General features: G+C 47.9%; 1 protein-coding gene across 4 annotated transcripts in view; it reads right to left on the reverse strand.

The window, feature by feature from the left end:
- The window catches only part of ANKEF1 (ankyrin repeat and EF-hand domain containing 1), a 141365-nt gene that overhangs the window by 65866 nt on the left and 56456 nt on the right, over nt 1-19043 (reverse strand). For all 4 annotated transcript variants that reach the window (XM_077282609.1, XM_077282610.1, XM_077282611.1 and 1 more), the window contains one exon: nt 16612-16735. In XM_077282609.1, coding sequence (XP_077138724.1) covers nt 16612-16735 — 124 coding nt within the window. The remainder of the gene's footprint in view (nt 1-16611; nt 16736-19043) is intronic.

A 19043-nucleotide genomic window follows, 5' to 3' on the forward strand; every position in this document is an offset into this window, starting at 1 on the left:
TTTTTGATCGCGTGTTATTCCTCTTTTTGTTCGGCGGTATGGTAATAAAGCGTTGTTTTTTGCCTCGTTTTTTTTTTTTTTTTCTCTTACGGTGTTTACTGAAGGGGTTAACTAGTGGGGCAGTTTTATAGGTTGGGTCGTTACGGACGCGGCGATACTAAATATGTGTACTTTTATTGTTTTGTTTTTTTTATTTAGATAAAGAAATGTATTTATGGGAATAATATATATTTTTTTTATTATTTATTTAGGATTTATTTTTATTTTTTTTTTACACATGTGGAAAATTTTTTTTTTTACTTTTTTACTTTGTCCCAGGGGGGGACATCACAGATCGATGATCTGATAGTGTGCACTGCACTTTATCAGATCACCGATCTCACTTACATCGGTGCAGGCTTACCAGCGTCTGCTCTGAGCAGGCGCTCGGTAAGCCACCTTTCTCCCTGCAGGACCCGGATGCCGCGGCCATCTTGGATCCGGGACCTGCAGGGAGGAAGAAGGTAGGAGACCCTCGCAGCAACGTGATCACATCGCGTTGCTCCGGGGGTCTCAGGGAAGCCCGCAGGGAGCCCCCTCCCTGCGCGATGCTTCCCTATACCACCGGTACACCGCGATCATGTTTGATCGCGGTGTGCCGGGGGTTAATGTGCCGGGAGCGGTCCGTGACCGCTCCTGGCACATAGTGCCGGATGTCAGCTGCGATAGGCAGCTGACACCCGGCCGCGATCGGCCGCGCTCCCCCCGTGAGCGCGGCCGATCGGCTATGACGTACTATCCCGTCGAGGGTCAGATAGGCCCAGGTCACCTCGACGGGATAGTACGTCTAAGGTCACAGAGGGGTTAACATTGCAATGTATAAGAGAAGATTTGTCATTTATTTATTTCTTTATCCATACCGGAAAAACACAGATGACACACTAATTGTAAAACTGGACACACGGATGACACAGTGATGGAAAACACCAATGTCACCACTACCAGTTTTTCACGTGTTTAAACATGAACGTGTGAAGGAGGCTGTCACGCTCGCGCCCAGACTGGTTGGCGCCGGTGTGCGGCCCCACTGTGCCACAGACCAGACTACCCTGGAAGGGGTGTAACTAAGTAGCTTCCTTGGTATTCGCTGGAGCCTCTGAAGGTGAGGTCAGACTTGTGCGGCAGGAAGCTACCAGGTACCACTCCAGGGTGGTGTCTGGCTGTGGCTGCTGATCCCACCGGGGAACGGAACATTGACAGGCAAACGGGCACGGCTGGCACTCTGGCAGACAGGTGGGCATGGCTGGGACACAGGCAGGCAGACGGGTACAACAGAGACACTGGCAGGCAGGCGGGCACGGCTGGCTCTCTGGTAGGCAGGCGGGCACGGCTGGCTCTCTGGTAGGCAGGCAGGTACGGCTGGCTCTCTAGCAGGACAGGTGGACAAGGCTGGTACACTGGAAGAACCGGTAGGGACCGCTCTGCAGGCAGGCATGTAAAACAGGTAAGAACCTGTTCAGACAGGAGGACTTATGAATAGGTAGAGAAAGACCGCAAGAGCGGATGCAAAGCGGAAGCACAGGAGATAGAGCCAAGAACAGAAACGCAGGTGGCGGAGCCAAGAGCAGGAGACGGAGCCAAGCGCAGAAATATAGGAGGCGGAGCCAAGCGCAGAAATGCAGGAGGGGGAGCTGTTATGGTTCTCAATGGCAAGAGAACATAGCCCAGCAACATAAGAACTAGCTCTTGGAAGGATGGAAACTAAACTGACCATGAACTAAACCTGTCGCACAACTAACAGTAGCCGGGTAGCGTAGCCTGCGTTTTATCCCTAGACGCCCAGCGCCGGCCGGAGGACTAACTAATCCTGGCAGAGGAAAATATAGTCCTGGCTCACCTCTAGAGAAATTTCCCCGAAAGGCAGACAGAGGCCCCCACAAATATTGGCGGTGATTTTAGATGAAATGACAAACGTAGTATGAAAATAGGTTTAGCAAAATTGAGGTCCGCTTACTAGATAGCAGGAAGACAGAAAGGGCACTTTCATGGTCAGCTGAAAACCCTATCAAAACACCATCCTGAAATTACTTTAAGACTCTAGTATTAACTCATAACATCAGAGTGGCAATTTCAGATCACAAGAGCTTTCCAGACACAGAAACGAAACTACAGCTGTGAACTGGAACAAAATGCAAAAACAAACAAGGACAAAAGTCCAACTTAGCTGGGAGTTGTCTAGCAGCAGGAACATGCACAGAAAGGCTTCTGATTACAATGTTGACCGGCATGGAAGTGACAGAGGAGCAAGGCTAAATAGCGACTCCCACATCCTGATGGAAACAGGTGAACAGAGAGGATGATGCACACCAGTTCAATTCCACCAGTGGCCACCGGGGGAGCCCAAAATCCAATTTCACAACAGTACCCCCCCTCAAGGAGGGGGCACCGAACCCTCACCAGAACCACCAGGGCGATCAGGATGAGCCCTATGAAAGGCACGGACCAAATCGGAGGCATGAACATCAGAGGCAGTCACCCAAGAATTATCCTCCTGACCGTATCCCTTCCATTTGACCAGATACTGGAGTTTCCGTCTGGAAACACGGGAGTCCAAGATTTTTTCCACAACGTACTCCAACTCGCCCTCAACCAACACCGGAGCAGGAGGCTCAACGGAAGGCACAACCGGTACCTCATACCTGCGCAATAATGACCGATGAAAAACATTATGAATAGAAAAAGATGCAGGGAGGTCCAAACGGAAGGACACAGGGTTAAGAATCTCCAATATCTTGTACGGGCCGATGAACCGAGGCTTAAACTTGGGAGAAGAAACCCTCATAGGGACAAAACGAGAAGACAACCACACCAAGTCCCCAACACAAAGCCGAGGACCAACCCGACGCCGGCGGTTGGCAAAAAGCTGAGTCTTCTCCTGGGACAACTTCAAATTGTCCACTACCTGCCCCCAAATCTGATGCAACCTCTCCACCACAGCATCCACTCCAGGACAATCCGAAGATTCCACCTGACCAGAAGAAAATCGAGGATGAAACCCCGAATTACAGAAAAAGGGAGACACCAAGGTGGCAGAGCTGGCCCGATTATTGAGGGCAAACTCCGCTAAAGGCAAAAAAGCAACCCAATCATCCTGATCTGCAGACACAAAACACCTCAAATATGTCTCCAAGGTCTGATTCGTCCGCTCGGTCTGGCCATTAGTCTGAGGATGGAAAGCAGACGAGAAAGACAAATCTATGCCCATCCTAGCACAGAATGCTCGCCAAAATCTAGACACGAATTGGGTACCTCTGTCAGAAACGATATTCTCCGGAATACCATGCAAACGGACCACATTTTGAAAAAACAGAGGAACCAACTCGGAAGAAGAAGGCAACTTAGGCAGGGGAACCAAATGGACCATCTTAGAGAAACGATCACACACCACCCAGATGACAGACATCTTCTGAGAAACAGGAAGATCCGAAATAAAATCCATCGAGATGTGCGTCCAGGGCCTCTTCGGGATAGGCAAGGGCAACAACAATCCACTAACCCGAGAACAACAAGGCTTGGCCCGAGCACAAACGTCACAAGACTGCACGAAGCCTCGCACATCTCGAGACAGGGAAGGCCACCAGAAGGACCTTGCCACCAAATCCCTGGTACCAAAGATTCCAGGATGACCTGCCAACGCAGAAGAATGAACCTCAGAAATGACTTTACTGGTCCAATCATCAGGAACAAACAGTCTACCAGGTGGGCAACGATCAGGTCTATCCGCCTGAAACTCCTGCAAGGCCCGCCGCAGGTCTGGAGAAACGGCAGACAATATCACTCCATCCTTAAGGATACCTGTAGGTTCAGAATTACCAGGGGAGTCAGGCTCAAAACTCCTAGAAAGGGCATCCGCCTTAACATTCTTAGAACCCGGCAGGTAGGACACCACAAAATTAAACCGAGAGAAAAACAACGACCAGCGCGCCTGTCTAGGATTCAGGCGTCTGGCGGACTCAAGATAAATTAGATTTTTGTGGTCAGTCAATACCACCACCTGATGTCTAGCCCCCTCAAGCCAATGACGCCACTCCTCAAAAGCCCACTTCATGGCCAAAAGCTCCCGATTCCCAACATCATAATTCCGCTCGGCGGGCGAAAATTTACGCGAGAAAAAAGCACAAGGTCTCATCACGGAGCAATCGGAACTTCTCTGCGACAAAACCGCCCCAGCTCCGATTTCAGAAGCGTCGACCTCAACCTGAAAAGGAAGAGCAACATCAGGCTGACGCAACACAGGGGCGGAAGAAAAGCGGCGCTTAAGCTCCCGAAAGGCCTCCACAGCAGCAGGGGACCAATCAGCAACATCAGCACCCTTCTTAGTCAAATCAGTCAATGGTTTAACAACATCAGAAAAACCAGCAATAAATCGACGATAAAAGTTAGCAAAGCCCAAAAATTTCTGAAGACTCTTAAGAGAAGAGGGTTGCGTCCAATCACAAATAGCCTGAACCTTGACAGGATCCATCTCGATGGAAGAGGGGGAAAAAATATATCCCAAAAAGGAAATCTTTTGAACCCCAAAAACGCACTTAGAACCCTTCACACACAAGGAATTAGACCGCAAAACCTGAAAAACCCTCCTGACCTGCTGGACATGAGAGTCCCACTCATCCGAAAAAATCAAAATATCATCCAGATACACAATCATAAATTTATCCAAATAATCACGAAAAATGTCATGCATAAAGGACTGAAAGACTGAAGGGGCATTTGAAAGACCAAAAGGCATCACCAAATACTCAAAGTGGCCCTCGGGCGTATTAAATGCGGTTTTCCACTCATCTCCCTGCTTAATTCGCACCAAATTATACGCCCCACGGAGATCTATCTTAGAGAACCACTTGGCCCCCTTTATGCGAGCAAACAAATCAGTCAGCAGTGGCAACGGATATTGATATTTAACCGTGATTTTATTCAAAAGCCGATAATCAATGCACGGCCTCAAAGAGCCATCTTTCTTAGCCACAAAGAAAAAACCGGCTCCTAAGGGAGATGACGAAGGACGAATATGTCCCTTTTCCAAGGACTCCTTTATATATTCTCGCATAGCAGCATGTTCAGGCACAGACAGATTAAATAAACGACCCTTAGGGTATTTACTACCCGGAATCAAATCTATGGCACAATCGCACTCCCGGTGCGGAGGTAATGAACTAAGCTTAGGTTCTTCAAAAACGTCACGATATTCAGTCAAGAATTCAGGAATCTCAGAGGGAATAGATGATAAAATGGAAACCACAGGTACGTCCCCATGCATCCCCTTACATCCCCAGCTTAACACAGACATAGCTTTCCAGTCAAGGACTGGGTTATGAGATTGCAGCCATGGCAATCCAAGCACCAACACATCATGTAGGTTATACAGCACAAGAAAGCGAATAATCTCCTGGTGATCCGGATTAATCCGCATAGTTACTTGTGTCCAGTATTGTGGTTTATTGCTAGCCAATGGGGTGGAGTCAATCCCCTTCAGGGGTATAGGAGTTTCAAGAGGCTCCAAATCATACCCACAGCGTTTGGCAAAGGACCAATCCATAAGACTCAAAGCGGCGCCAGAGTCGACATAGGCATCCGCGGTAATAGATGACAAAGAACAAATCAGGGTCACAGACAGAATAAACCTAGACTGTAAAGTGCCAATTGAAACAGACTTATCAAGCTTCTTAGTACGCTTAGAGCATGCTGATATAACATGAGTTGAATCACCGCAATAGAAGCACAACCCATTTTTTCGTCTAAAATTCTGCCGTTCACTTCTGGACAGAATTCTATCACATTGCATATTCTCTGGCGTCTTCTCAGTAGACACCGCCAAATGGTGCACAGGTTTGCGCTCCCGCAGACGCCTATCGATCTGGATAGCCATTGTCATGGACTCATTCAGACCCGCAGGCACAGGGAACCCTACCATAACATCCTTAATGGCATCAGAGAGACCCTCTCTGAAATTCGCCGCCAGGGCGCACTCATTCCACTGAGTAAGCACAGCCCATTTACGGAATTTCTGGCAGTATATTTCAGCTTCGTCTTGCCCCTGAGATAGGGACATCAAGGCCTTTTCCGCCTGAAGTTCTAACTGAGGTTCCTCATAAAGCAACCCCAAGGCCAGAAAAAACGCATCCACATTGAGCAACGCAGGATCCCCTGGAGCCAATGCAAAAGCCCAATCCTGAGGGTCGCCCCGGAGCAAGGAAATCACAATCCTGACCTGCTGAGCAGGATCTCCAGCAGAGCGAGATTTCAGGGACAAAAACAACTTGCAATTATTTTTGAAATTTTGAAAGCAAGATCTATTCCCCGAGAAAAATTCAGGCAAAGGAATTCTAGGTTCAGATATAGGAACATGAACAACAAAATCTTGTAAATTTTGAACTTTCGTGGTGAGATTATTCAAACCTGCAGCTAAACTCTGAATATCCATTTTAAACAGGTGAACACAGAGCCATTCCAGGATTAGAAGGAGAGAGAGAGAGAAAGGCTGCAATATAGGCAGACTTGCAAGAGATTCAATTACAAGCACACTCAGAACTGAAGGAAAAAAAAAAAAAAAAAAAATCTTCAGCAGACTTCTCTTTTCTCTCCTTTCTCTGTCAATTAATTTAACCCTTTGTGGCCGGTCAAACTGTTATGGTTCTCAATGGCAAGAGAACATAGCCCAGCAACATAAGAACTAGCTCTTGGAAGGATGGAAACTAAACTGACCATGAACTAAACCTGTCGCACAACTAACAGTAGCCGGGTAGCGTAGCCTGCGTTTTATCCCTAGACGCCCAGCGCCGGCCGGAGGACTAACTAATCCTGGCAGAGGAAAATATAGTCCTGGCTCACCTCTAGAGAAATTTCCCCGAAAGGCAGACAGAGGCCCCCACAAATATTGGCGGTGATTTTAGATGAAATGACAAACGTAGTATGAAAATAGGTTTAGCAAAATTGAGGTCCGCTTACTAGATAGCAGGAAGACAGAAAGGGCACTTTCATGGTCAGCTGAAAACCCTATCAAAACACCATCCTGAAATTACTTTAAGACTCTAGTATTAACTCATAACATCAGAGTGGCAATTTCAGATCACAAGAGCTTTCCAGACACAGAAACGAAACTACAGCTGTGAACTGGAACAAAATGCAAAAACAAACAAGGACAAAAGTCCAACTTAGCTGGGAGTTGTCTAGCAGCAGGAACATGCACAGAAAGGCTTCTGATTACAATGTTGACCGGCATGGAAGTGACAGAGGAGCAAGGCTAAATAGCGACTCCCACATCCTGATGGAAACAGGTGAACAGAGAGGATGATGCACACCAGTTCAATTCCACCAGTGGCCACCGGGGGAGCCCAAAATCCAATTTCACAACAGGGAGCCAAGAGCAGAAACGCAGGAGGCGGAGCAAAGAGCAAAACACAGGAGGCGGAGCAAAGAGCAGGAGGCGGAGCCAAGTGCGGAAATGCAGGAGGCGGAGCCAAGAGCAGGAGGCGGAGCCAAGTGCAAAACGCAGGAGGTGGAGCCAATAGCAGGAGGCGGAGCCAAGAGCAGAGATGCAGGAGGCGGAGCAAGGAGCAGAGCCTGGTAGAACCACAAGGAGCAGAGCCGCAGAGCACAGAGCAGAGAAGGACCACAGAGTGCAGAGCCGAGAGCAGCGAAAGGCAAGACACTGAGTGCAGAGCAGAGCAAAGTCAGAGTGCAGACCTGAGTGCAGAGCAAAGCTACAGAGTGCAGAGCCGAGAACAAAGCCAAAGAATGCAGAGCTGAGAGCAGAGCAAAGTCAGAGTGCAGAGCTGAGTGCAGAGCAAGACAGAGTGCAGAGCCGAGAGCAAAACCATAGAGTGCAAAGCAAGGTCACAGAATGCAGAGCAAGGAGCAAAGCAAGGTCACAGAGAGCAGAGCCGAAAGCAGAGCAAAGCAAGATACAGAGTGCACACAGCAGAGAAAGCAAACCAAGACAGGGATATGAACGAACACAGGAACAGGACTAGACTAAGAGCAGGAACGGGACAAGGCACAGAGACACGGACACAAGCCAGGGTAGGATGCCCCACTGGGTGGCTACACAAGGACACAGGCCAGGGTACTATGCCCCACTGGGTGGCAAACACAGGACACAGACCAGGGTACAATGCCCCACTGGGTGGCGGACAGAAGAGTCACAGAGACTGGGCCTGGCACCTCAGCAGCTAAGAACTGACTGAGGGAGTAAGTTGCACAGGCCCCCACCAATGGGTGGAGAAGTCTTAAATACAGGAAGCCTCATGGCAATTGGCCGGGGACACCTTAGCAAGGTGCACACAGACTCAATAAGACACAGGAGTTGCCGGCGCCGCCCCCCTATGCACACAGACAGAGCATGCTCAGAGCAAACAGCAGACATGAGGCACACAGCATGGAGCTGGCAGCAGAGAGAAGTCACAACAAGGCCCAGAGAAGTAAGTGAGTTTGAGTGTAATGCAGGTGGGGGATGGGAGGCCATGAAGTGATGCCAGCAGGGTTGTTACAGAGGTCTAATAGACATAAACTACTGATATATGAATAATGTATATGGAATGTTTTAGTATGCTACTTATCAGCTACAATCTCATTTATTCATCTTGTACATATACCATGAATGTTTTCCTATACGTATATTATGTATAGAGTACATTAGATGAAAGAGTTTTCCGATATGTTGTGGAAATTAATATTTTAGATAATAATATTTTATTAATTACCATTCTGAGTATTAACCTTCAGTACATCATAAGTGAAGTCTCAGTCTATATTTTCAATTTCAAGTATATTTCATTTTCAAACTGATGCAAAACTGAGACTACACATACTCTTCCATCACATGCACTGAATATAATCATACATATTTACAGTCAAAGAAAATCAAAATGTAGTGTGTTGTAGAAAATGTAATAAGGATTTAAGCCAGGTAACAATATGGTTAATTTTCCACAAAAGACCATAAAATCTGGACCACTCGGATATAGCAGGCAGTGGTCACAGAGCACTGACCTGGCCAAAAGACAGGAATCTAGAGAATCAATCCGCCCAACCTAAAATTTGTCTAGTGTTACACAACCCGTCTGGGCTTTGGGCTTTTCTCCCTTCTCCCAGGGGTGATCATCTACCTGGGCCTATATAAGGCCTACTAAGACACACACCTGTGTCTTTGTATTAAGACCTCTAAGTGTTTCGGAGGCCTGTGTGCCTGCAGCCTCCAGAACCTCTGCTATCTGTTCCGGGTCGTCCTTTCCACTTGCGGTCTCGTGGACCTCTGCTGCCTGTCCTGGGTCTCCTGTCTGTCTGCGGTCTCGTGGACCTCCGCTACCTGTCTGTGCACTCCATGACCTCTGCTACCTGTTCTTGATCTCCTGTCTGTTTACAGTCTCCAGGATCTCTACTACCTGTCTGCGGTCTCCAAGACTTCTGCTACCTGTTCCTGGTCTCCTGTCTGGCTGCAGTCTCCAGAACCCCTGATTCCTGCTTATTGGTCTCCTATCAGCCTATGATTTCCAGTATCTTTGCTACCTCCTGTTTCCCATGGGCCTCATCTGCCTGCTGCACTAATGCCTGTGTGCCCATTGGGACCTTGGGCTTTGAGGATCCACCTTACCAGGTGAGCCTAACACAATCAGTTCTGGATATCTGAGCAGAGGTCTGAATGCAGCGCCCCAGAGTCCTGGTCATTGCAGTACTGATGCTCCGCCGCTAAGGGGAGTGATGGTACGTCTGATGGCACTGAAGGAGTTCACCTGACCAGGTATCACAGGCACCAATACACTTCACAGTCTGGCCTCCAGGGGGAGCTAAGGGCGCTATGTATTAGGCCACTCCTCACAATCTGGTAAAACTGGGGGTTAGGCAGTAAGTTAGAGAGAAAGCTGACTGGGTTGGAACCAAGCAACATCCTGTGGCAGAGGGTGTTGTAGGGGAAGATTCAGGGGGGTCCCTGTCAGGGGTGGGATCCTGACAGAGGCCTAGCGAACAGAAAAGAACATTAAGGAACCGCGCCTGCACTACATCGCGGCGGTATCTCAAGAAAGGACAAGAAGCGAGGCTTATTGTGAAGCAGTGAGAAACGAGATCGCAGCAATAAGGAGATAATACCAATAGGAGTCGTGCTGTAAGACCGAGGCAACATCCTATTGAGGCGCGTAGCCGGTGGCCAGAACGCCGAGGAAGTATTAGGCTCCAAGCAATACTTCAAACAGAGGCAGGACAGTTGATTTTAGGTTGGCTGTCTCACCAAAATCACCTAAGAAGACATAGGGGGCAACTGTGGGAGAGTGGCGACACTAGGGTCCCGGAAGAACTCCAGGCCTACCCGTCATACGGGTGCGTCCTATCCATATCATCTGGGGGACGGAGAAGAACATCAGAACAGACAAGAGTTGTGGGAAATAACATCAGAAACAGACACAACAGTTGTGAGGACTATCCCGTGGTGCTCAGCAGGGAAGTACTACAACACACAGGCGCTAGAAGGTAGGCACAGATTTCCACCTGCAAAGGGAACTCTGGAGGTGCCATCGGACCAGCCGGTCTCTTGCAGCCCTGTTAACCGTACTCTGGATTGAGGACCTTGGAGCCTTCAGTAAAGAGGTAAAGAGACTGCAACCCTGTGTCCTCGTTATTCATCGCAACCTGCACCACGCACCACCACTCACACCTTTCATTGGACGCCCCTTAGCAGGGTCACGGACCGGGTCTAGCCACCGTGACAACCCCAGAACTGAGACCGAGCGGCCTGGTACCGAGAGTCCCGCGGCCCTGCGTCTGGGGGCGCTCCAAACTTGGCGTCACGAACAGGATCTACTTAAGCCTGAAGAATCAGGTCATGTGTGCCTTGGAACTGTGATTTACTGTGCTTGGACTGTGACTTATTGCAAAGACTGTGTATTTCCATTTGCCGCCAAAAATTCCCGCTAAAACCGCCGCCATTGCTGCGCCGAAGAAGGGCGTGCCATGTGAGGAGACTACCAAAGCGGCGCCAAAAGCGGCGACCGCCCCCTCCGACTACTGCTGCGAGATGACGACCTGCCCAGAAACAGAGAGGAATCGCCCCCTAGCTTGCAACGGCAAGAACCGAGACCAGAGTGGGCTTGGCCTTGAAGAAATGGCAGAGTCAGGTGCATGCACGGCTGCCAATCTCGAGACAGCGAAGGTGACCAGCGAGTACCTGAGCGGCGATGTAGCGATCCAGGATTGTCCCCACCAGCTGGAGGCGGGCCCGAACCCACAGCAGCTGAAGGACCCGAACTCCTTGGAGCCGCCGGTGGCGGAGCTGAGTCCACCTATCCCAACCACGGAGCCAGCCGATGCGATGCAATGGGGAGCGGAGCCATGCCAGGAGGCCGCCTTGGAGGAGCCGCGGTCCGGGCTGCAGCCGATTCCAGTGTCCTCGTCAACGGAACGGATCAACATCGGTGGAATCACATCAGACGCAGGAAAGGAAAGCGCTCCTGCTCCCCCGACCGACCCTGCTCCCGTGACGGCTCCCCAGCCCGACAATAACCGAGTTTTCACTGCTGAGCTAGTGATACTGACCCCAGGCACTATGGAGAAGCTGGTGCCTCCGCTACCAACAACAATGGGGAAACCGCTGGATGTGAGCTCAGAGGGGGTGACCTTCCAGTGGGACACCCCACGGATCGGGCCAGATGGGGCCAGGCAGGAGGGCCTCAGCATTGCTGAGCTCAACTGGGAACAGTATAAGCAATGCTTAATCCGACAATGGAAAAACCAAAAAGAGACAGAACCACATGACCCGAAGAGAGTACCGAGACCAAAGACTGAACACAATAGGAGGAACTTGGTCAGGCAGGGGACTGTACTAGCCTTCCACCCGAAGCGGGGTTGGGGCTCTATACAAGAACCGGGGCTGCCGACTGAAATCTTCTTTACCAGCTACAATGTGAAAACCCCGTCCCGCAATCGATATGACAATCAGCTACCATGTAAAGGGGACCAGGTGACCTACACTCGCCACCGGAGTGCGCAGGGGTGGTGCGCTCGAGACGTCCAATGATGCGAGCCGGCTGTAGCGTCACCTGCTGTCCCGATCACGACTAACCCAGATTTGACCAATGCCACTACTGTCGCCACGGTGTGCATCATTGCCGCTGCTGAACTTGCAACCACAGCTGACATTCGAATCCAGACGCCGGGTGATCTGACCGCGTCTGGGAGACCAACCAATGATACTGATTCTGCATCCGCCGAGGACACAGGACCGCAGCCTTCCCGGCCGGTGAGTGTCCGTCACCAACTGATGCAGTGTAACCTTCTATAAGGATAAACCTCGGACCTACGAGAATGTATATAGTTAACTGTTCATCTTTTTGTGTTTCTCTGCTGCTATAACCCGACTAGGGTTATCTCTTAAAGTGATCCCTTAGTTGACCCGGGATCCCTATTTTTGCCTTTTTGATTGGTTCATCACTGTTTTAAAGACTACCGAATCATGGACGGTGCATGATTCACAAACTGTTTTGTACATAGTTCGCACCTTATTAAAGGTGCCCTCTTACTGGTTTTACAAGAGAAAGAACTCTTTGTGAAGAAACTGTTCCTGGAAACAGTACAGGAGTTCCTGCCTTACACGAACTGGCAGCTTGAGAAGTTGCGCTACCTCCAAGAGACTTGGTTCCCTCTTAAAGGGAACGTTCACTAATAGCACTTAAAGTATAATGTTGCCTTAAGAGAAGTAGCAATAATGTTTACATGTAGAAGTAATATGTAGTTAGTTAGTTATAAGAAAATGTTTGATAATGTTACTAGAGATTGAAGGACAGGGAAGTGAACCCGTACGGGGTTAGATGGTGAGTCCTCCGAGGAGCCATAGAGAGATGGTTCAGTGTTACTGTACTAAGAAAAGAGGCAGTAGGCCTGGGCAGATAGACAGGCGGTCCTGTATAAGACAAATCAAGAAGAAAGTGTTGCACTTAGAAGAGAGAAGTGATAAAAGTTAATTTATATCTTAGGAGTTTTTATAGTCAGCCTTTAGTGGATTCAGCTTATACGTCCTTAGAGGCAAAGTTAAATTATTGTTCAGAATTTGCACTCAGTAGAATACCCGGCTGGATAATAGAAGTTATTTATAGACTGTCATTTAAAAATAATAAACCATGTTTGTAACGTTCAAGAGTCCTCACCTCCCATAAAGGGAAGCACTGTTACTTTCACTTGTTATTTGTTTACTGCATTTCAAAATTTGTATGTCTTTTGCTGACATGTATTGTTGTTTTCTTCCCAGTCCGGGATTACTGGATTTAACCGGGGGGGAGTGCAGCGCCCCAGAGTCCTGTTCGTTGCAGTACTGATGCTCCGCCGCTAAGGGGAGTGATGGTACGTCTGATGGCACTGAAGGAGTTCACCTGACCAGGTATCACAGGCACCAATACACTTCACAGTCTGGCCTCCAGGGGGAGCTAAGGGCGCTATGTATTAGGCCACTCCTCACAATCTGGTAAAACTGGGGGTTAGGCAGAAAGTTAGAGAGAAAGCTGACTGGGTTGGAACCAAGCAACATCCTGTGGCAGAGGGTGTTGCAGGGGAAGATTCAGGGGGGTCCCTGTCAGGGGTGGGATCCTGACAGAGGCCTAGCGAACAGAAAAGAACGTTAAGGAACTGCGCCTGCACTACATCGCGGCGGTATCTCAAGAAAGGACAAGAAGCGAGGTTTATTGTGAAGCAGTGAGAAACGAGATCGCAGCAATAAGGAGATAATACCAATAGGAGTCGTGCTGTAAGACCGAGGCAATATCCAATTGAGGCGCGTAGCCGGTGGCCAGAACGCCGAGGAAGTATTAGGCTCCAAGCAATACTTCAAACAGAGGCAGGACAGTTGATTTTAGGTTGGCTGTCTCACCAAAATCACCTAAGAAGACATAGGGGGCAACTGTGGGAGAGGGGCGACACTAGGGTCCCGGAAGAACTCCAGGCCTACCTGTCATACGGGTGCGTCCTATCCATATCATCTGGGGGACGGAGAAGAACATCAGAACAGACAAGAGTTGTGGGAAATAACATCAGAAACAGACACAACAGTTGTGAGGACTATCCCGTGGTGCTCAGCAGGGAAGTACTACAACACACAGGCGCTAGAAGGTAGGCACAGATTTCCATCTGCAAAGGGAACTCTGGAGGTGCCATCGGACTGGCCGGTCTCTTGCAGCCCTGTTAACCGTACTCTGGATTGAGGACCTTGGAGCCTTCAGTAAAGAGGTAAAGAGACTGCAACCCTGTGTCCTCGTTATTCATCGCGACCTGCACCACGCACCACCTCTCACACCTTTCATTGGATGCCCCTTAGCAGGGTCACGGACCGGGTCTAGCCACCGTGACAACCCCAGAACTGAGACCGAGCGGCCCGGTACCGAGAGTCCCGCGGCCCTGCGTCTGGGGGCGCTCCATGAAGACATAAAAAGATGATTTGAACAATTGATAGGGGTTCATGTACTTGGGGTCAGCCAAGTCTGAATGTGTTCCATCATTCTCCTATCCTTAGAGGTACAGAAGAACATCAACAGATTGAAACCTTTAGGTATTCTCTCCTTTTTATTTTATGACTGTTTGTCTATTTGTATTATGCCTTACTTTGTCATTTTTTAAACATCTTTTTCTTGAAAGCACTGTTCTTTTTGTTTTAAAGCGTAAAACTTTAAAAAGTTTAGACCTTCAATGCTCTAAAGAATCCGTAGCCTTTCTGAGAGTGTGTGGCCATTTGACTGTTATACAGCGGTGTGGATTTTGGTAACTCATCACCCTGCCTCTTTGGTGAGTGATTGGCAGTGTGTTGTGTATCCGGGGTGTGGGTACATTGTTGGGGTGTGATTGCAGCCTGAGTGGAAGGTGACTGCAGGATTACTTGGGTGCAGATATATTAACCCCTTGCAGCTGCACCCACGTGTGTATAAGACATACCAGTCATTTAATTCTCTTTTCTGAGCCCTGCACTTTAGTAAATTGGGTATTAAACATTATATGCGGGATTTATGATAGCAATTAGAAAATCGAATAATTTAAACTAACAATTTCGGATTTATCATGATCTTATACACAGCTATGATAGCTTTAAGACAGGATTTGTTAACGCAGTCACTATATTTCTGCAAGATCATAGACACACATATCACAAATAAGTAATTTGGTGTTAGCACACTGGCTCTATGGCACTGCAGCTTGGGCTGCAAGACTTGTTCTTTCTGTTCTATGATGCAGCAGCTGTCATATGCTTGGCATTACCCACAGGCACTAAAAATGGTCAAAGGAACATTTCGCCCACAACATACCAAGGCAAATATAAAACTGTGATAAGCAAGTCTGTTCGGTGTATGCGTATATATTGATAACTTGATAAATGTTTATACATGGACTTATAAATATGAAGAAGATCCCTTAAGCGCTGTAAGTTGTGGCCTCCATGGCTGGGACTTGTTTTTTCAGCATATCTTATGTATGATTGGACTAAGATCTGAGAATTTGGAGAAATGACACCACCTTGAACTCATGTTCCTCAAACCATTCTGAAATAATTTTGGCACTGTGGCAGATGCATTATCCTGCTGTCAGAGACCACGGCCCAAAGATTCCCAGCAGAGCATTGTCTAGATCATCATCACACTTCCTACTATGCCTTGTCATCTTCCAATAATGCAGCTTGATTTCTACCCAGGGTAAGTGAGGCACACGCACCCATCCATTCACATGACATAAAAGAAACATGTGACAAGTTTCCTTTATTTCTTACATTAAAAATTGAAATAAGCAAATAGATTTACAAGGCCCTGGTCCAGAAGCCACATCGGTAGTTTTGGCCACTGACCAGAGCTTTGTGACCACTACATTGGTGGAATCCCCGCAGTGCCTCTAAATTGTAGGCCCAGTGCGATGTCATTGTTGCATTGCGAAGCACATATAACATCATGCCAGGCCTACTAATCAAAATATGCGCTGGTGCTTCCGGACGGTAGGTGTCTGTTCACAGGGCACTGGTCAGCACCACGTACTACTGACATGGCTACTAAACCACGGTCCTGTGAATTTTTTTGATCATCTGTAATTAATGCAATTACCGGAAAAAAATCATTAAATCTTGATCATGTTCAGAGCTTCCTATTACTGTCGGGGTCGTAACGACAATATACCCTCATTCACCAGTCATTCCAAATTAGACTATAAGCATGTGGTACCGGGTAAGAATGAGTCAGACAGGTAGCTGGTTCAATCTCAGTGCATGCTCGTGTGACCATATGTGTCAGCCACGGTCACAGCAACTGAACTTTATTTTCCAAATACACGGTACTAAAAAGGAATGCAATAGGCGGGGTTTAAGCAGTATACGTCTAGTGCTCAGTCCTTCTGATTTGTTCGGACGTCTCCTGGTGATTTCTCCTTCCTTCACATTCCTGAGTTATCTTTTCAGGAGAAATGATACTTAACTCTTTAGACACTGAACTAAAGTGAAAGTGAACACTGGCAGCCATCTTTAATACAGTTACATTTGCATTAGCAAGGAAAAACTTATTGTTTTACAGTATAAGATATAAAAGTACAAAAAGTATATAAGAAAGTATATTTTCACCTTGACATTACCTCTTTGTCCAAGGAACTTGCAGCAATCAGCGAAACCACCAGTGGCTGCATGGTGAAGGGCTGTGTTCCCGTCCATTGCAATAATTCCCATGTCCCCTTTGTATGCGGACAGAACCTTCAAAATCTACAAAAGTAGATGAACTCATTTCATTATCATGACGAGATGTGTGGAGCCTCCATCACCCAAAGATAGCATATTTTTCAGACTACTGTATAAGGCTGGTTTCACACTTGCGTTTTTGTCTGCAGCGTTTTTTGCACAAAAAACGCATGCGTTTTTTTTCCCTATATTTAACATTGAAAACGCATGCGTTTTTTTGTACGCGTTTGGTCGCGTTTTCAAACGCATGCATTTTTTTTCTGCATGCGTTCATTTTCAAAAATGCAACCTGTAGTATTTTTTTGCGCGTTTTTTTTGCCGCGAAAAAACGCATGCTGTCTATGTAAACGTATGCGTTTTTAAGCACATGCGTTTGTTTGCGTTAAAAACGCATGCGTTTTTATAGAAAAAAAACAGAAAACACACTGAAAAGTCACCCACCACCATCAAGGTGATAAAGGGATCCAAACCCTAACCCTAACCCTACCCCTAACCTCACCCCTAACCGTTTAATGAACATTTTCTGACAGTCATAGTGCCACGTATTTCAGTGCCACGTATTTCAGTGCCACGTATTTCAGTGCCACGATATTTCAGTGCCACGTCTTTCAGTGCCACGTCTTTCAGTGCCACGTCTTTCAGTGCCACGTCTTTCAGTGCCACGATATTTCAGTGCCACATATTTAAGTGAATACGTGGCACTTAAATGCGTGGCACTGAAATACGTGGCACTGAAATATCGTGGCATATACGTGAAATACGTGGCACTTATATACGTGGCACTTATATACGTGGCACTTATATACGTGGCACTTAAATATGTGGCACTTAAATACGTGGCACTTAAATACGTGGCACTTATATAAGTGGCCACTGATTAGGGTTAGGGGTAGGGTTAGGGGTAGGGTTAGGGTTAGGGTTTTTTGTTTTTTTCTTGTTTTCTTGTGTTTTTCTATAAAAACGCATGCGTCTAAAAAACGCATGCGTTTTACCGCGTTTACATGCGTTTTTTCACACATGCGTTTTTAAAAAAAAACGCATGCAGATAAAAAACGCAAGTGTGAAACCAGCCTAAGACGCACTTTTTCCCCATAAAATTTAGGGGGAAAACGGGGGTGCGTCTTAAACTCGGAATATACTTACAAATACCGTGACGGTGGTCTTGGTCTGACACTGCAGCCTCCCTTCCCAGGCTGCTGTGGCTCTCTGTTGCAGCGGTGGCCTGTTGGGAGGCGGTGGCAGTGCTCTGTGGGACAGGGCGGCGGTACTGTGTGGGATGGGGGCGGTGGTGCTTAGTGGGGCGGCGGGGCTCCGCCGGCATTTCGTGAATGCTCAGAGGCCCGAGCAGATCCAGTCCTGCGATGCAATGGCCTCCAGGAAAATGGCCACTGGGGGCGGCACATGCTCAGATTCAGATCTCGGCAACGAGATCGCGTCTCCTAAGATCTCGGGATGAGATCTCGTTGCCGAGATCTGAATCTGAGCATGCGCCGCCCCTGGCGGCCATTTTCCCGGAGGCCAACACATCGCAGGAATGGATCTGCGCGGGCCTCCGGGCATACACAAAATGCCAGCGGAGCCCCACTGACCACCACCACTGCCTCCCCCATCTCACAGAGCACCGCAGCCCCACAGAGCACCTGTCGCAAAATGCAGGTGGAGCCCCGCCACACCACACGGCAGCACCACTGCACCAGCCAGGGATGAGATTTCCCGGAGGCCACCGCACCAGCCTGGACCACCGAACAACTTCTGTGACCACTTTTCCACCTGTGCCGAAACCCCTCCCCGGTAAGCTGAATTCGGACTGTAAGACGGACCCCCATTTGACACATTTTTTTTCCCTATTTTCCTTCTGAAAATTTGGGGTGTGTCGTATGGTTTGAAAAATATGGCACATACAGTAATTACCATGTGTAAAAGAAATACTGTATATGGCTCCATTTAACTATCCAGATATTTGTTGGGAATCTATCTCAGGCAAAAGTAATGGGTCCAGACAATTCTTAGCTTCTCTTGCTGACAACTTTATCTTTCAAAAATTAGCAGATAGAACAAGAAGATCTGCCATCTTGGACCTAATTCTTACCAATAGGGAAGAAATGGTGGGGCAAGTAAAGGTGGCTGGGAATTTAGAAGGCAGCGATCATGCTATCCTCAAATTTTGGATTACAAGAGGAGGAAGACATACAAGGACTCAGTCCATTAAAATCTGCCTTGCTGAAGTCCAACCTTAAAGTCTAAGAGGGTAGAAAAGGTCCAATGGCTGTATGTTCTAAAAGACAGAAATGTCCAAAAAGGATGGAAGATTTTTGCTAAATGAAATTGTCAC

The sequence above is a fragment of the Ranitomeya variabilis genome, chromosome 2 (assembly GCF_051348905.1).
Source record: "Ranitomeya variabilis isolate aRanVar5 chromosome 2, aRanVar5.hap1, whole genome shotgun sequence".
Taxonomy (NCBI): domain Eukaryota; kingdom Metazoa; phylum Chordata; class Amphibia; order Anura; family Dendrobatidae; genus Ranitomeya; species Ranitomeya variabilis.